The sequence below is a fragment of the Eumetopias jubatus genome, unplaced genomic scaffold, assembly GCF_037043125.1.
Source record: "Eumetopias jubatus isolate StellerSeaLion01/CBP00866 unplaced genomic scaffold, mEumJub1_p1.0 scaffold_2, whole genome shotgun sequence".
In the NCBI taxonomy this organism is placed as follows: domain Eukaryota; kingdom Metazoa; phylum Chordata; class Mammalia; order Carnivora; family Otariidae; genus Eumetopias; species Eumetopias jubatus.
The window spans coordinates 16,672,534-16,691,189 of NW_028274808.1; the positions used below are offsets into that span (position 1 = coordinate 16,672,534).

The 18,656-nt window shown below is 38.7% G+C and overlaps 1 protein-coding gene across 5 annotated transcripts in view; it reads right to left on the bottom strand.

Annotated features, from left to right (window-relative positions):
- Nucleotides 1-11,228: 11,228 nt before the first annotated feature.
- PDLIM3 (PDZ and LIM domain 3) overlaps nt 11,229-18,656 on the bottom strand; it is a 30,152-nt gene continuing 22,724 nt past the window's right edge. For 3 of the 5 annotated variants that reach the window (XM_028099809.1, XM_028099808.1, XM_028099807.1), the window contains 3 exons: nt 15,055-15,185; nt 13,130-13,241; nt 11,229-11,418 (listed from right to left, as the gene is read on the bottom strand). In XM_028099809.1, coding sequence (XP_027955610.1) covers nt 11,229-11,418; nt 13,130-13,241; nt 15,055-15,185 — 433 coding nt within the window. Of the gene's footprint in view, nt 11,419-13,129; nt 13,242-15,054; nt 15,186-16,812; nt 17,077-18,656 lie in introns of all 5 variants that reach the window. The other 2 variants (XM_088021369.1, XM_028099806.1) reach the window with 2 other exon arrangements.

Consider the following 18,656-nt stretch of genomic DNA (forward strand, 5'->3'; position numbering starts at 1 on the left):
CACAGTATTTCAAAATCTTCTAAAGGCATCTCCTCCTAGAGAATCCACTTTCACCTGTTGACTAACAGCTGCAGTTTCAAGAATCTGGAACAAATTCAAGAGCACTGCACAAACACAAGCTAGCTAAATCTTTTCTTAGCAATCTATTACCAGACTAAAATACTTCTTGTTTTTTTTAGCCTCAGAACATCTTTTTTTTTTTTTTAAGCCTGAGATCACAAGGCTATCAGTCATAGCTGAGATCTACAGTAGTGTGAAAAAGTGATCAAACTTCTCCTAGGATATAACAAATTTGGATAATTTTCCTAAGGCAAGGGCTATGGTCAGAGAGCAGGACCTATGTGCTGGCGACTTCGGAAGTCTACCATGCGTAGTGGGCCTTTGACAGCTCAAAGCTTGCTCCAAATGCAAACACCTCCACTCTGCCTTCTCTAAGTTTCTTTTAACGTTGATTTTAACCTGATTTCACAGAATGAAGAATGAAGCCCACAACTCACTAAGGATGGCCACTAGCTTTGGCTCTTAGGAAGTTGATGGCCATTTTAAGAGGACTTATTAATAGTGGTAAGGTGGGGATACTGAGAAAGTAGGGTTGGTCTAACTCTGGGAAGTTTGGTGTGCTAAAGGGATAGATGTAGGTCACTATCAAGGTAGCTTGAGAAGGAATATTTGTTAGGGAAAGAGATATTTTTAGGATGGTGTATAGTACTTGAGCACACTTGCAGGCTGGGAACAGTGACGGAGAGAGACAGAGTGGGAAAAATAAGTTGGGAAGAGTGAGGAATAAAGTAATGGGCATAATTTGGACCAAGAAGAAGACAGAGGACCAACAGTGTCTTTGAACATGTGAAGGTTTGGCCATTTTGTAGAGATGATATAGATCTTTCTTCCCTCTGACAGAGGCCAGCAGTAAGGAATGAATGCTCTCTCTCTGGAACCAGGCACTTGGGGCAGATTAGCACTCTGTTTGTGAAGCTTGCTGAGGGTGAATAGGTATTCATCGGTTTAGGTAAGTTTAGAGGTAGTGGTCTCTATATCCTTTGTTAGGTTGGAGAGTCTAATTGAGCTCACTCAACTCTGTGAATGTACTAAGAACCACTGAATATACTAAGAAACTTCAAAGGGATGAATTATGTGGTATGTAAATTATATCTCAATAAAGCTATTATTTTTTGAAAGGACACTATTAAGGGACCCTTGGGTGGCTCAGTCGGTTAAGTGTTTGCCTTCAGCTCAGGTCATGATCCCAGGGTCCTGGGATCAGGTCCCGCATTGGGCTCCCTGCTCAGTGGGGAGCCTGTTTCTCCTTCTGCCTGCCACTCCCCCTGCTTGTGCTCTCTCTCTCTCACTCTGACAAATAAATAAATAAAATCTTAAAAAAAAGAACACTATTAATATAAATATGTATTTGTCACTAATCAGTTAAATAGATTCTTAAGATAAAAATGGTTAGGACCAAAAGAAACAACATGGGTAGGTAGGCTCAGTGGGTTAAGCATCTGACTCTTGGTTTCCCCGCTCAGGTCATGATCTCAGGGTCATGATCTCAGGGTTGTGAGATTGAGCCCTGTGTCGGGCTTGTCCTGGGTGTGGAGCCTGCTTAAGATTCTTCTCCCTCCCTCTCCCTTTGCCCCTCCCCCTCCCTCTCAAAAAAAAAACCCCATCATGGGTAGAAATGTTTCTACTTATTTAGATGATTCACAAATTCCTTTTCTGGAAAATGCTTGATCAATGCTAAAATAATAGCAATAGCCAGCACTTACATGGCTCTTGCTATGTACCAAACACTGTTGCAAGTGCTTTACATGTATAAACTCATTCAATCTTCCTAGCGGCCCTGTGAGGTCGGCATTCTTTTTCTTCCCATTTTATAGATGAGGAAACTGAAACACCAAGAGGTTAGGCTAAGTTTCTCCTATAGTAAATGTTGGAGACAGAATCTGAACCTGGGTAGTCCGGTTTTAGAATCCATGCTCTAGAATAATGCTTCACATTATTTCTGCACAAGAGATTTAATAGCTTTTTGTTTAGGATGATTTTAAAGCTTTCATGGGACAACAAAGCCCTTAGTAAGCTTTGTACAAATTATCTCCTAGATTCCATTTCAATATAAATGACTCCAGGTATTAGAACTCGGTGGTTACAAAAATGAGCTCTGGACACTGGCAAAGCTGAACTGAAACTAGCTTTACTATCTTCTAGGTGTTAGCTACAGAGAAATCATGAAATCTCTCCAGAACTCAGTTTTATCAACCATAAAATTAGGATGATGATCCCTACTTTACAGGGTTGTTGTAGGATCAAATTAAGTAATTCATATAAAATATCTGACACATTTCCTACTAAGTAATATGTAAACCCCTAAAAATGGTTTTTATATATTTTTAAGTGTTTATTTTTTATTTAAAGTTTTTTTTTAATTTATTTTTTTTAAAGATTTCATTTATTTATTTGACAGAGAGAGAGAGACAGCGAGAGAGGGAACACAAGCAGAGGAAGAGGGAGAGGGAGAAGCAGGCTTCCCGCGGAGCAGGGAGCCCGATGCGGGACTCGATCCCAGGACCCTGGGACCATGACCTGAGCCGAAGGCAGACACTTAACGACTGAGCCACCCGGGTTCCCCTATTTAAAGTTTTTTTTTTTTAAAGATTTTATTTATTTGAGACAGAGAGAGAGAGAGAGAGAGAGAGAGCATGAGCAGGAGGAGAGGCAGAGGGAGAAGCAGGCTCCCCACTGAGCAGGAGCCCCATGCGGGGCTCCATCGCAGGACCCTGAGCCAAAGGCTTACCCAACTGAGCCACCCAGGTGCCCCACCTAAAAACTATTATTATCTATGCTTTTCAGTATTTAATCTCAAGTTCAAAATGGTGTTTCTGTGACTTCTAATTATTCTTTGGTGTCAAAGATCAAGAGCCAATTAAATGAGCACAGCTGTATCAAGCCAAAAGATTCAAGAACTGGATACCTATTCTTGATAGTCCCAGGAGAGTTGACATTTCACACTGAGAAGGATCAGATTCATGAAGTTCACTGGAACTTCTCTTCATTTGAGGAGGGTAATTTTAAAAGCTTGAGTTCATGCAACCTGACTTCCCCAGAGACTCCCTGACAATATTCTGTTATACCCAATGGTAAGTTCAAAGCAGTTCTTATATACTCTAAGGATTTAGAAGACTAACAACGGAATTAAAGTTGAACCCAAGTAAAAAATCTGGTTCCTCAAGCAAAGGCAAAGAATGATAACAACAACTAAAACTGTAGATTATAATCTTGTAGCTATAAAGAGGACTAAGGTCCCTTTACTGACTCTATGTATTTTTTTGAATGTGTAGATTTTTAACTGAGTATTTACAAAATTCATGACATAATACCAGTCACATTTATGTACTAAGAACCACTGAATATACTAAGAAACTTCAAAGGGATGAATTATGTGGTATGTAAATTATATCTCAATAAAGCTATTATTTTTTAAAAGGACACTATTAAGGGACCCCTGGGTGGCTCAGGGGCACATTATTTCTAATCCTTATGACTTTGCCAAATAAACATTTTACAGATGAGGACAAGTATCCGAGAGCTTAATTTTTGTACAAGGCTACACAATTAGAAAAAATCCCATTTAAACTCACTAATATTCCCTAGGTAATAAGTAACAGATTTTGGAAATCTTTAAACCTATGAATTCTTTTTTTTAAAGATTTTATTTATTTATTTGACAGAGAGACACAGCGAGAGAGAGAACACAAGCAGGGGGAGTGGGAAAGGGAGAAGTAGGCTTCCCATGGAGCAGGGAGCCCGATGCGGGGCTCGATCCCAGGACCCTGGGATCATGACCTGAGCCGAAGGCAGATGCTTAACGACTGAGCCACCCAGGTGCCCCTAAACCTATGAATTCTAAACACTATTATATTTCTTTCTCTCTGTAGTTTTGTTTATTTATATCAGTATTAACTTTAAGTCCATGTTTGTTCTCTTTATAATAAAAATCATCTCTTCCATAAGTGTTAGGAAAAGTAGTGTGGAATAATAAAAATATTACGTAATGATTTTATTAAGTAGTAAGTAAGGAGGTTGTTATGGAAAGAGCTCTGAATAAGGATCTGGATTCTAACTGTAGCTCTGCCCCTGGACTTTAACTCCTTAATCTTCAGAATAAGGAGGTAGACTGGATGATCTCTGAGACTTCTACCAGCCCAAATAGTCCAGACCTGCACTTGACATTGTCTTTATCACTGTTAATCGGCTGGCCATTCCGTTCATTGAGGGCATGCTACCAGTGTGGCTAGGTTCTTGGTTTAGTTTAGAAGTTTCATTCTGTTCCAATGGTCATGGACACCACCTCTGACTCATGTCACAGCTCATAGCTGAAGTCAAGCAAGGAATATGGGTTTCTTGATGCAAATCCATTTGTTCAGTTGGAAGTACACGTTAATGGTATCTTCACATAGCAAAGGAAACATATTGTTTTTATATCGTGACCAAGTAGCCCTCACCAGGGCAGCTCCATTAGTGTCCAAAAACCAGAAAGCAGTTTAGCATCAGGAAGAAGGGGGTCACATACTTTGAGGAATGAAAAGCTTTGTAACATGAAGTACTGTTCTGGAAGGGTCATGGTTGGGAGCTTTGGGAGCTCAAATAGCAGCAGCTGGAGTCCAGATGCATGAACAGGTAGGCTGAGCAACCAGTTCACCTATGGGCAAGATTGAGCCTAAAGCAGGCTCTTCATCCATGTGACCTTGGTTGCATAACCTCGGTGCTTTTGTGAACCAGAGATATGTGCACACCTTGGCACATATACATGTGATGGCTAATCCACATACCTGTGTTTTTCAATCCCCATACCTCAGACAAGGAGACAATGGGAATTTGGACTCATGAGAGGTCGTTCTCAAACTCAACATAGTTTTGCTTTTGGTGCAGAAATAATAACTTGCGTTACTCCTTTACCAGGTGAAAAATTGAATAAATAAATGAGTAGACTAATTTTCATCCCCAAATATTTGGCATTTCATATAATCTAAATTTAGAATCCATTTATGCTTGATACTTATGATAGGGGTAGCAATTAGGATTTAAGAGCAGATATTGTATTAGATTTGAATAATGGACAATGGAATTGTGCTTTGGGTTTTCATAAATTAAAAAATGCTGACCCGCCTTATTCCTAGAGAAAGGAAAACATGTTGTTGGACATTCTCTGCATATTTAGACAAAGTTTTCAGGTAATTAAAAAGGTAATGTTGATACCTGATTCTTCTGAAATGAACGTTGGATAATATTACTAGAAAATTTAAAAAGAAATAATTATAAGCCACTTCTTATAGGTGCTTTGTTTTAGAATTAAGCCCATGAAACATTCTAATTAGCTTAAAAATGTCCATTTGTAAATGTACACAAAGTATTCAAAAGTCCATATTGCTATGCCTCATATTTAACATCTCTTACTTGGTAGGTTTTCAAATAAATATTTATTGAGTGCTTTCCAAAATGAATAGACTTGAGAGGATTGTCTTGAAATGGTCATTTAGAGGAGATAAATGATTTATTTACTTGAATTATCTAAACATCTCATTCTTTTTTTGAATCGCCTTTTTTACGCTTTAGATTCAGATGGCACAGCATAAATAGTAAAAGAACATCAGGTTCTGATGACATGATAATAAAGAGTAATGCTTATAGTAGCAGTTTTCTAGGATGGAAATAAAATCTGTTCAAAGGTCAACTTGACAAACTTTTGTAACTCAAGTTGTTAATAGAAGAGACTGAGAGTTGCATTCTGTTTATCTTGGAGTGTTCCCATGTTGGACAAACTGGAGATTATCTTATGGAGAGATGGGTAAACTCTGTGTCACATTAACCATTATGTTTTACTCTGCTTACATAGGTGCAAGCACATGTGATAACCAGGACTGTTTTTTATTCAATCATTCATCCTATTGGTAGAGAGCATAGCAACTCTATCCTGTGTTTACTCTGAAAAAAAACCTGTACTTTAGTTAATCATGAGTCCAAAGTTCATAGAAGCCCAGTTCTTAATCTTAATGGATAGTTTCATTGATCATTGTTAGCTTTAATAAGCTTGTAAATATAAACACAGTGACTAGTCTGTTTACTAAGAAAATATGTTATTCTGTGAGCTAAGTCAAAACTGGTTGGCATTCTTTTTTGTGGCATGAATTCCTATGTAGAATCTGGTGTGAACTTACTGAGAGACAAAATACTAGTATGGGGGACAGAATGTTTTCTCATTTTTTAAAAGTTTTAATTCCTTTTCATTTTAAACAGTGCCATTTTTATTTTGTACTTTATATATTTAAAAATAATTTTCATATTGCATTTTCTTTTTTTATTTAGGTTTTTATTTTAATTTCAGTTAGTTAACATATAGTGTTATATTAGTTTCAAGTGTACGATATGGTGATTCAACACTTCCATACATCGCCTGGTTCTCATCACAGCAAATGCACTACTTAATTCCCATCATCTATTAATCCATCCCACCCCCTCCCCTCAGATTATTCTCTATAATTAGGAGTCTGTTTCTTACTTTCTTTCTATTTTTTCCCTTTGCTTGTTTTGTTTCTTAAGTTCCACATATGTGTGAAATCATATGGTATTTGTCTTTCTCTGACTGACTTATTTTGCCTAGCATTATACTCTCTAGTTCATCTATGTCATTGCAAATGGCAAGATTTCATTCTTTTTTATGGCTGAATAGTATTCCATTATCTCTCTCTCTCTCTCTCTCTCTCTCACACACACACACACACACACACACACACACACACATCTTCTTTATGCATTCATCAGTCTATGGACATTTGGGTTCATTCCATAATTTGGATATTGTTGATAACTCTGCTATAAACCTTGGAGGACATGTATCCCTTCAAATCAGTATTTTTGTATCCTTTGGATAAATACCTATTTATACAAAGTGTAATTGCTGGATTGTAGGGTAGTTCTATTTTTAACTTTTTTTTAAATTAACATTGGCATCAGGGAAATACAAATCTATTTTTAACTTTTTGAGGAACCTCCAAACTGTTCTCCATAGTGGCTGCACCAGTTTGCATTCCCACCAACAGTGTAAGTGGGTTCCCCTTTCTCTGCATCCTTGCCAACATCTGTTTATTTTAGCCATTCTGACTGGTGTGAGGTGATATCTCATTGTAGTTTTGATTTGTATTTCCTTGATGATGAGTGATGTTGAGCCTCTTTTCATGTGTCTGTTGGCCATCTGGATGTCTTCTTTGGAAAAATGTCTGTTCATGTCTTCTGCCCATTTCTTAACTGGATTGTTTGTTTTTTGGGGTGTTGAGTTTTATAAGTTCTTTATATATTTTGGGTACTAATCCTTTATCAGATATGTCATTTGTAAATATCCTCTCCCATTCTGTAGGTTGCCATTTATTTATGTTGATCATTTCCTTCACTGTGCAGAAGCTTTTTATTTTGATGTAGTCCCAATAGTTTATTTTTGCTTTTGTTTCCCTTGCCTCAGGAGACATATCTAGTAAGAAGTTGCTATGGCTAATGTCAAAGAAGTTACTGCCTTGTTCTCCTCTAGGATTTTGATGGTTTCAGATTTCACATTTAGGTCTTTCATCCATTTTGAGTTTATTATTGTGTATGGTGTAAGAAAGTGGTCCAGTTTCATTCTTTTGCATGTTGCTGTCAAGTTTTCCCAACACTATTTGTTGAAGAGACTGTCTTTTTTCCCACAGGATATTCTTTCCTGCTTGGTCAAAGATTAATTGACCATATAATTGGGGGTTTATTTCTGAGTTTTCTATTCTGTTCTATTGATCTATGTGCCAGTATCACACTGTTTTGATTATTACAACTTTGTAATAGAACTTGAAGTCTGGAACTGTGATGCTTCCAGCTTTGCTTTTCTTTTTCAAGATTGCTTTGGCTATTCGGGGTCCTTAGTGGTTCCATATAAATTTTAGGTTTGCCTGTTTTAGCTCTGTGAAAAATGCTGTTGGTATTTTGATAAAGATTGCATTAAATGTATAGATTGCTTTGAGTAGTATAGACATTTTAACAATATTTGTTTTTCTCATCCATGAGCATGGAATGTTTTTCCATTTCTTTGTGTCATCTTCAGTTTCTTTCATCAGTATTTTATAGGTTTCAGAGAACAGGTCATTTATCTCTTTGGTTAGGTTTATTCCTAGGTATCTTATTATTTTTGGTACGATTGTAAATGGGATTGATTCCTGAATTTCTCTTTCTGCTGCTTCATTATTGGTGTATAGAAATGCAACAGGTTGGGGCGCCTGGGTGACTCAGTTGTTAAGCGTCTGCCTTCGGCTCAGGTAATGATCCCAGGGTCCTGGGATCGAGCCCTGCATCGGGCTCCTTGCTCAGCAGGAAGCCTGCTTCTCCCTCTCCCACTCCCCCCCTGCTTGTGTTCCCTCTCTCTGTCAAATAAATAAATAAATAAATAAAATCTTAAAAAAAAAGAAATGCAACAGGTTTATGTGTATTGATTTTGTATCTTTGACTTCACTGCATTCATTTATCAGTTCTAGCAGTTTTTTGGTGGAGTCTTTAGGGTTTTATATATATATATTATTGCATTCATTTCTATTTATTAATTCTCTACATGTTAAAATTTCTAGATTTAATTGTTGAAAGAATAATTTTTATTAACTATAATAAACATGCAACTTCAGGGCATGCTTCACAAGCCTTGGTCACATGGTCTGAATTACCAGATTTAAGCCATATCTCTCTCAAATTTCAGATTAGAACTATACTATTTTTTTAAAAAAACTACACTACCTTATTTTTTAAAGATTTTATTTATTTATTTGAGAGAGAGAGAGAGCACGCATGAGCGGGGGGGATGGGAGGGAAGGATAGAGGCAGAAGCAGACTCCCCACTGAGCAGGGGGCCTGATGTGGGGCTTGATCCCAGGACCCCCAGATCATGATCTGAGCTAAAGGCAGATCCTTAATTGACTGAGCCACCCGGGCGCCCCTACACTACCATTTTTTTAAACTCATTATTAAACATGTGAACTTAAGCCATTCATTATTATTCTGCCATATACTAATATATGATGTACATTAATGTACAATATAATGTACACTTTTATCATGAATCTTTCATTCTTAATTTAACCTCTTCTTAGTACAGTACACATATCCTCAGCTGTGCTTCCTGACTCCAATTGATATGTTGCTTAACCTTCTACTGATAATACCTAGCAGACTACCACTGGGAAGGGCCATGAGGTGTAAGAGAGGAAACAGCTCTGGGGATTAAATACTTCTCAGACAGATTCTACTTGCTCCTCCTGATAGTCACTCCACCTTTATCTCCTAGTCCAGAAATACCAGTGCTGTTAATTTCCACACCTTTGCAAGATTCTGGAGGGTGTATTGGGTTGGTTTTCAGTTTTCTCCACTGCTGCTTTGCATTTCAGCTTTCTTGAGTTTTCTAAGTCAGTTACCATTTATTTTCTCCCGGGCTTCCAAGCTTTTAAGTTTATGTCCTTCCCAGAACAAAATACTTTAAAATAACATCTGAACAAAAAATATAGTCTATTTTGGATACATTCATTTCTTTGATCTCTAAGTTTCTTATTTATTTTATTTTAATGCCTCTGTTAATGAATTTGTTTTGGTGCAAGGGGCTCCAGTTGCAATCTCAAATGCCTATGGGGCCAGGTAGGTGTTGTGGTTCCTCTCACTGGATCCAAACCTTAGACAGGTCAGGGTCAGAAATAATTAGTTAAGTTCGGGGGAATTCCAGAGCAATACAATGTGTGCCCTGTTTTCCATTTGAGACAATAGGAGATTACTTGCTCCAGACCCACAGGGTAGGGTATAGATGTAGAGGGTAGGATAATAGGGTAGAGATGAATTTGTGACCAGGGGTGAGACAAAGGGCCCAAGACAGTACCTACCTCCCCCTCTCCACATCCTGCCAGTTTCCCATGGTTTTATGTGGAGGGGACATTTTCAGAAGTTTCCCATGTATCCCCAGTGAGAGCATGGGAAGTAGGTAAGACATGCAAGTTAGGGGCATTGCTATGTGACCACCAAAGTGAGAGGGAAGGTGACAAGACAGAGCCAGGGGCTAGATGGGGTTCACTGAGATACAAGGATCCAAGCCTCCAGGGAAGAGCTGAGACTTCTGGAGATGATGCTGGAGGTGGGTTTGTTGCCTGCTCCCAACCATGTGGAGAAAACAGACCACAAATGAAACCATGGATTTTAGCAATGGATACAATAGGATCCCAGGAGACTAGCAGCCCCTCCCTTCCTCAGGAGGGCCCTGAAACTGTCTCCTCTTGGAGATGCCATCTTGGGAAGGAGGAGGCAGCAGTGGTGAAATTTTGAGCATAAAGAAACAGCCTTGAGGGAGGTCTGAGCCTCGAAGTCACTGAATATTTTGTCTGAAAGAAACATTTATAAAATGAAAGAGACCATTTCAAAGCACAAGAAACTGTTTTTATGGGAAAGGGACTGAATTACCTTTAGCAAATTTAAATGTCCCTCCTATCAGCAGAAATTGTGGGCTCTTAAGAAAAAGTATAGGAAACTAAAGAAGACAAATTTTTCTTAAAATACCCGAGTTGTTATTGTACATGTCAAGATATGATTGGACCCTCTTGTTGGAATGTTGATTTTATTTGAATTCATTGAATGCCACTTCATTAGGTATTTTAAAAATATTTTATGTATTTATTATGTATGTTGCATCTGGTGGTATAATGGTTTGAATACGAAACTAGAGAAACCTAGGGAATTTCTTTCTGACATGCACTGTAATAGTTAAAACAGGTAATAGGCAATTGCAGGTTGTGTTAGAATACAAGATTGTCGTTTGGTATTTACTACAATTGCAAAATCAGCTTGTTAAGGAAAGATAATTAGACTCCCCCGAATCTCTTGATGTCACAATATAAATATAAATTGTGGGGTATGACATAGAAAAAAATTAGTGCCTTCAATGTCCTTAAGTTATTGCTAGCGCGAGAGAGAAAAAGAGCTGCAAAACATAGCTAAGTGTATGTTTCCGAGTACATTTATAGCAGGCATTTGTCTCCCGCTCCCTGTTCTTCAGTAGCAATAAGATAAACGTCTAAAAGCCTTGATTTTAGATTTGGAGCCAGCCGTTTGCTATACTTCTGTCCAAAGCCACCGATATCTTCGTGTGTAAGTGCGCGTGAGTGTGTGCGTGCTTGGGTCTGTGTAAGGCTTAATTAAGCTTTGGGATAGAGAGTAACCGTGTCGTAGCCCTCTGGGGGCCTCGTGCGAGCCCTTGCGTGGGTTTCGCAGTACAGCTCCCCCTCCACGAAGAAGTAGCCCTTCTGTTTGAGGTTGAGGTTACAGTCAGCGCACACGAAACACTCCGGATGCCGGTGCTTGTCCCGCGCCTTCACAACAGCGCCGCTGTGGAGGAAAAGACGAGATGGAGTGAAAAACACAAAGCCAAAAACCTGATGCAGAGGGAAGCAACGCCGCAGATACGGCAGGTGCTGTGTGTTTCATGTGCAGGAAACAGCCCCCAGCTGTAAAGCCAGCACAGCCGTGAGACTGATGTCACCCTCAGGGCGATCCGAGACAACCGCAGTAACACCTCACGGGGTTCTCTCGGAGGTTGACGCGTGACTCTGTTTCCTGTTTTTCAAACAAGTCGCTTCTATAAAAGTTATAGGATCTTCCCTCATGATCTATGCCGATTGTTTCTTTGAAAGAGGAAAACATGGTATAGATACGGCAAATACCTCCGCAAATTCCGATTTGACATAGCTTGCCTACACATCTGCAAGTCCCTCTGCTTTCTGTCTTGGCGCCGCCGCCTCTTCTATTGTATGGAACCCAGAGAAAACAGCACAGGGCAGGGGTGGAATTTCCACGGGTGGGCAGACTCACCTCTGTTGTCAAAACGGTTGACTCCAACTTAGGAGCAGTAATTGCTTTTGGTAACATCATAAACTATTGTGTTTTCTGAGATCCTCTTTGCTCCTGAACTGCGGGTCCTGCTTCTTTCCTTCCTACCTTCTTTCTTTTCTTTTCTTTTTCTTTTCTTCTTTCTTTCTTTCCTTCTTTCTTTCCTTCCTTCTTTCTTTCTTTCTTTCTTTCTTTCTTTCTTTCTTTCTTTCTTTCTTTCTTTCTTTCTTTCTTTCTTTCTTTCTTTCTTTCCTTCCTTCCTTCCTTCCTTCTTTCTTTTCTTTTCTTTTCTTTCCTTCCTTCCTTCCTTCCTTCCTTCCTTCCTTCCTTCCTTCCTTCCTTCCTTCCTTCCTTCCTTCCTTCTTTCTTTCTTTCTTTCTTTCTTTCTTTCTTTCTTTCTTTCTTTCTTTCTTTCTTTCTTTCTTTCTCTCTCTCTCTCTCTCTCTCTTTCTTTCTTCCTTCCTTCCTTCCTTCCTTCTTCTTTCTTTCCTCTCTCTCCCTCCCTCCTTCCCTTGCTCCCTCCCTCTCTCTTTCTCTCTTTCTTTCTTTGTCACCTTCCCCTCCTTGCTCTAACCAGGCTTCTCTCCCACTGTCCTCCCAGGATGAACCCGGGATCATTGGGCAGATGGTGCCGCAGTGTGTGAGCTGATAGTAGAGGCAGAGAATAAAGGGGTGGGAGAAGGGGCCATGTGGGGCATTTGCGGTGGAGAGATTGAAGTGACCGGGGTCACTTGGAGATTTGAACTAGCAAGTGTGGCTATGCAAACACAAGGACCCTTGACATGGAAGCTGACTGTATTTTTAAAAGTTATACTTCAATATTTGTGCAACCTAAGGAACCGAGTAAAGATAATGTGTTTTCATGAACAACCTGATGACCCTCATATTTGGTTTCCTCAGTTTATACAAAAGAGGAAGTATTTAAAGGCTACACATTAACCAAGGGAAGGCTTTTTGAAGTGAAGCTATGCTTCTCGGAAGCAATTTTTTAAAATACGCTTTGAGGACAGTTTTTTTTTAAATGGGAATATATCTGAAATTATAAGTCCAGATTGTTGCTGACTCACATTATATGCCAATTTTAGGGCATGTTGAAGGAGTTCTGGTCAAAATGTGCTAAATGTTGTGGACATAGTTCAAGTCACTGACTAGAAACCGAGAGTGGATACCGAGATTTAGAGTGAATGCCTGGGTTAAAACTGGAACTTACACGATGCCGCTCCCACATTTGTCACAGATTGGCATCTTCTGAACGCCGCCAGCACTGCCGTGGGCTTTGGTAACCGGAGCTCTCACACTCCGAGTTCCAGCAGGACGGTCATCTGAAAAACAAAGTGTTTCCATTTATGGCAAGCGGACAGCTGGCTACAGTTTGTACTTCGCTTCTATTTTAAGGTGTGCACTTTAACCTAAGGAATTCTTAATTTGCGCCAGAACTAGTGTCTCAAAAGGAGGATCCAAACATCACTTGTGCTGAAGTAGGGCCTTTCCAAAAAGGATTTAAAAGTTGTCGTCGTCGTTGGGGGGAGCTGTTATAAAACGCCGAAAAAGATCAGAGAGCCTTTGGCATTTTTTTTCTTTTTCTCATTGTGGTAAAATATACAGAACGTACGATGGGTCATAATGACCACTTTTCATGTGATTCAGTAGCAGTAAGTACATTGACAAGGTTGTACAACCAGCACGGGCAGTTCTTTCCAGAACTCTTTCATCATCCCAAACAAAAACTCTGTACCCATTAAGCAGTAACTTTCCATCCCCCCTTCCTCCCAGATCCTGGTAACCTCTACTCTGTCTTTACGACTTGCCTATTCCAGGTACCTCATAGGGGTGGATGCGGGCAAGATTGATCTTTCTTGTCTGGCCTATTTCCCCCAGCATGTTTTCAGGGTTCATCCATATTGCAGCATGTATCAGAATTTGATTCATTTTTGAGGCTGACTAATGTTCTGTTGGATGGATAGACCATATTTTGTTTATCCATTGATCAGTTGATAGGCATATGTGTTGTTTTCACTTTCTGGCTATTGTGGATAAAGCTGCTATGAATATTGGTGTATGAGTATCTCTTTGAGTTCCTGCTTTCAATTCTTTGGGTATATACCCAGGAGTGCAGTTGTTGGATAATACGGTAATTTCTGTGTTTAACTTTTTGAGGAACCGCCATCCTGGTTTTCACAGTGGCTGCACCATTTTGCATTCCCATTAACCATGAACAAGGGTTCCAGTTTTTCCACATGCTCACCAACACTTGTAAGTTTCTTTTTTTTTTTTTTAATAGCCAACTTAGTAGGGCATTTTGCATTTTTGTGCAACTTTTTTTTTAAGTTTTTATTTATTTATTTATTTGACAGAGAGAGAGACACAGGGAGAGAGGGAACACAAGCAGGGGGAGAGGGAGAGGGAGAAGCAGACTCCCCGCGGAGCAGGGAGCCCGATGCGGGGCTCGATCCCAGGACCCTGGGATCATGACCTGAGCCGAAGGCAGATGCTTAACGACTGAGCCACCCAGGCGCCCCATTTTTGTGCAACTTTTACAAGACTGTGTATATCTTTTTGGGGTAGAAAAACATTGATAAGATTATGAGCCTGGAGGACAGCAGGAGTGCGCTAGAGATTCAGCCTTGCTTCTTACTGGCTGTGTCTCTGTACAAATCCACTCTCTCTGTGTGTCAGTTTCTCGTTTGTTAAAAGGGAAAAATAATAGTTCCTATCTCACAGGTTATTGGGAGGATTAAGAGATCAAGTATGCAAGGTACTTAGCACAGGGTTTGGAACATAGTAAGGGTCATTTCAGTGTTATTTTAAAATTTTGATGATGATGACACCCTGGAGTGGAGGGAGGCTGAGAAATTTTGCAATATCCATTTAAAATTCTAACTTATGATTTTTGAGCCAAACTAGCCCCTTGACTACTATGGATGGAATTTGTCTTTAGTGCCCTTTATCACCGGGTTGGTGGCTACTTGGATACATTCTGGAAGCTCCTTTTCTAAACCAAGCGCCATCCAAATCTTTCTGAGGAAAGATTCATTTGATCACTGAACTAAATCAATTTTTAGTCTTTCATTCCCAGTATGTTTGCTCTCCTCTCCTCCATCAACACTGTTCCAGCAGGGATTCATGGCTGCTCACCAGGGCCATCATTCACTAACTCCTGGAGCACCCTGAAGGAGCCCGACTGGCGAGGCTGAGCAGGCTCATTCCGATTGTCATGGAGCATCCGGTACACATCTGACTTGGGGGGCACCGAGGCTGTGGGTTCGCTGAAACACAGGATGGCATGTGAAGCAGTGTCAGGAGCGTTGTGAGGCATGGAATGTGCAAGAAGCCACAAGACATGGATAAGCAATAATCACTATATTTGCAGTAACTCCTGAGCAAAGGTTCAGGATTTTCAAGTTAATCTCTATACAGTTAAAAATATGATATGAATTCACATGGGTCACTTTCATGATGTCATTCATTAAACTGGGAGTCACATCAGCACTTCTCCATCTGGCAGAATACTTTAGAGGGCAAGTACAATGTGGCTGTTAGGGAATAGTGATAAAAAAATAACACTCATGTCTGATGGCTATATAATTATAAGTGAACAAAATTAACTTTTCTCATAAAAGAGACAATATACACATGGTAGGAAGTGCAGGAGTGAGCCCGGTCTGATTATTCTCCGTCATGAAATTGTCAATAAAGTTCAGATTCATTTCTGATATTAAGCTGAAAGGTATGGCTTAATTTTGTTTTTAGGGTTAATTTGTTAACTCCTGAAAACAACAAAGGTATAATTTTGCTTATAAATTGAAGAAATGCAACTTGTATGTGAAAATACACAATGTAGAAACCTTCATAGATAAGTCAGTTATATTGACTACATTATGTTTTTTAATAGGCACATTATAATTCACTTATAACAATGATAGCAGCTTTATTTTAATATTCTACAAATATAATTCATGATGAACAGTAAGAAAATGCCTCAGTAATACTGCACGTCAGGCACTAAATGCTTTATTATTTTATGTCATTTGATTGCATTATCTAGAAAAGGTAGTTGCTATCTGCACATATTTTTACTACCTATATCATATTTTAAAATCATCATCTTATATATCTGAAATTCTTTGCAAAAAAGTTTTGAGATACATTACACATTTATTATCTCATTGTATTCGTCCCTAGAACTATTTTGGGATATAGTTACATAGTACTCTAAAACATTATAAAATTTTAATTTTATATAATTATATAATGGTTATATAATACTGAAAGAAGTAATAAGTTTTTATCTTATAAGTCTTTATTTGAAAAAAACTTGATGGCAAAAGTACTTTGAGCAAATATTCATAATAAAGAAGAAATTAGTCAAAATAGGGACCAATGGAAATTAAATATTTACATTAATAGCTTGAGGTTATAAAACTTTATTCATGGTAAAAATTCTAAATGGAAAAATGATTACCTCTCCACAAGCTACCATTAAAAGAGACAAGAGGTGTCATCTCTTAAAATTCCTCTGAACCGCCCATTCCTTTCCCAATTTTTGACCCCCAAAGAAGAAGCATAGAGTATACTAGATTCTAAGTCACTTTTTTGAGAAGTATTGTACCAGACATTTGTAAAGAACACTGTGGCTTTCTAAAGGAGATAGACATTTGTTCCTTCCCTAATTTCATTGTTTTGTGCTCTGTCACGGAAAGCTCTACTTAGTTAATTCTTGAAATCGCTTTTATCTTTAGGTCTAGATATTTGCAATACACCCCTAGTATTTTTTTCTTTAAAGCTTTCCACATAGCTTTCTTTCAATTACGACAATGTTAAAAGACACCCGTAAAGTTGACATCGCCCATGTGTTTAGTTAATATGCCCATGGTTCAAAAAGACTCGCATTACCTCATTGAGGGTGCTTCCCCTAGAGCTGTTGAAACCTGACCCTGAAGTGTTTCCATAATATTGTCATCTGAGTACAACTGCATAGGTGTATTAAACTGAGCATGTACAATCTTCACACCGGGAAGTTCCATTTCCAAAGGAATGTTAGGGGCCATCTTAGCAGCAACTTTCAAGTCACCTGGGCAAATAGTACTAAGAGTACTGACAGAAGAAGGGGTGCTACGTCCGCTGCTGCCATCAATACCGGACGGAGTACTGCATCCACTGTGTTAATGACCACGTGACACAGAGGTGACACAGGATTCAGAAAACCCAGACAGAACACAGAGAACAAGTACAGAAAGGTTAAAAGGAATTGAAGACAGAAAGTAAGATGTGAATTCAATCAAATTCAAATGAAATGGTTACTTCTGGCTAGGATGTGTTTTACAAAGGGAAGACATTTCAAAATTCCTGATTGAACAAAGTGCAAGAAAATTAAAAACTACAGGTGATATTGCATTTTTTGGCTCTGTTCTACCAGGGCAACATGTTGAGGGTTACACACAGAGTTGTATGTGAGGTAGAAAAGATGCAGCTATCTTTACTTTTTTAAAAATAGGCCAAACGATTTTAAACTGGCCCACGTCACAAACAAATGATGCAGGGAAATGACATTGGCTGGATGTCCTTTTACATTTATGAACTGCAGTATGTAAAAATCAAAATATTCCTGAATGATCCTTCACAATTAGGAAGGGACTACGCAGCCTGAAGACCCAATCAGATATTTAGGCTAAACGTTTCATGAGAAGTATGTTTCCGAAATGCACTTATGCTTTCATTGAATAGTAACTGGCAACTTGAAGGTTCTGTGATAAAGATTATGTTTTAAAGCTGTTTTGTAAATGTCTTACAGTTAAGATTTTAACTTTTTCTACTTTTATTCTTTAATTTTGTGAAGAATACACATTAATAAACTGTTCAGTGATTTAAGACAGGCTCTAGAAACAGCCAATAAATGCTTGTCACCTTGAAATTAATTGATTAGAGGGCAAATAAGGTGGTCTTAGACTCTTTGGAAACTACGTAGGGCTAAGCTATATTTCTTTCATACATAGCTATTTCATGTAACAATTTTGGAGGCACACATGTATTTCCATGCATAGTTCTCATTTCCTTTTAAAGATCAATTGAGGAGACTTATTATTAAAATAGGAGAAAAGCCAGTCATGCAATTTCAAGAACAACTAGGAAGATTTCATATTCTCTATGAATCTGGATAAGAGGCTAGTTACAGCTGACGCACCAATGACTAAAGTCATTTTTCTACATGCATTTTAAGTGCAGCGTGAGAAATGCATTTTACAAGAAAATGGAATATACTGAGATTTTTTTAAAGCACAGTCATTTAAGACTAAGGCAAAAGAAATGTTAGTATTTGAAGACTTCTATCATGCTTGCAGGTTAGTGTTGCTATAAACTCCAGACAGAGAACAATTTATATGATGTGTTTATCTCAAAGTCCATTTTCTCTTAGGGCTTAAGTATGACTCTTGCATTTACTCTCTAGGGCTACTAATGCTAACCTTAGCCCCATGTAGACAGCAAAAACCAAAAGGATATTGGACATTGATTTTGTTGACTTCATCAATGTTGTAGCCTGCTTAGTCTGGACAACCCATGTCACAAAATGGATTTTTAAATTTTTTTGTCTTGTGTTATCCATTTCAACCACCTGCATGACCTAAATGAGGCGAGTACATATGGATGTGCTCCTTCACTTCCTGGCTGTTGAGAGCCTATTTAAAACCTAATCTCTAAATTGGTTAATCACAACAAAATGCCCAGTGGCTTATTTACCA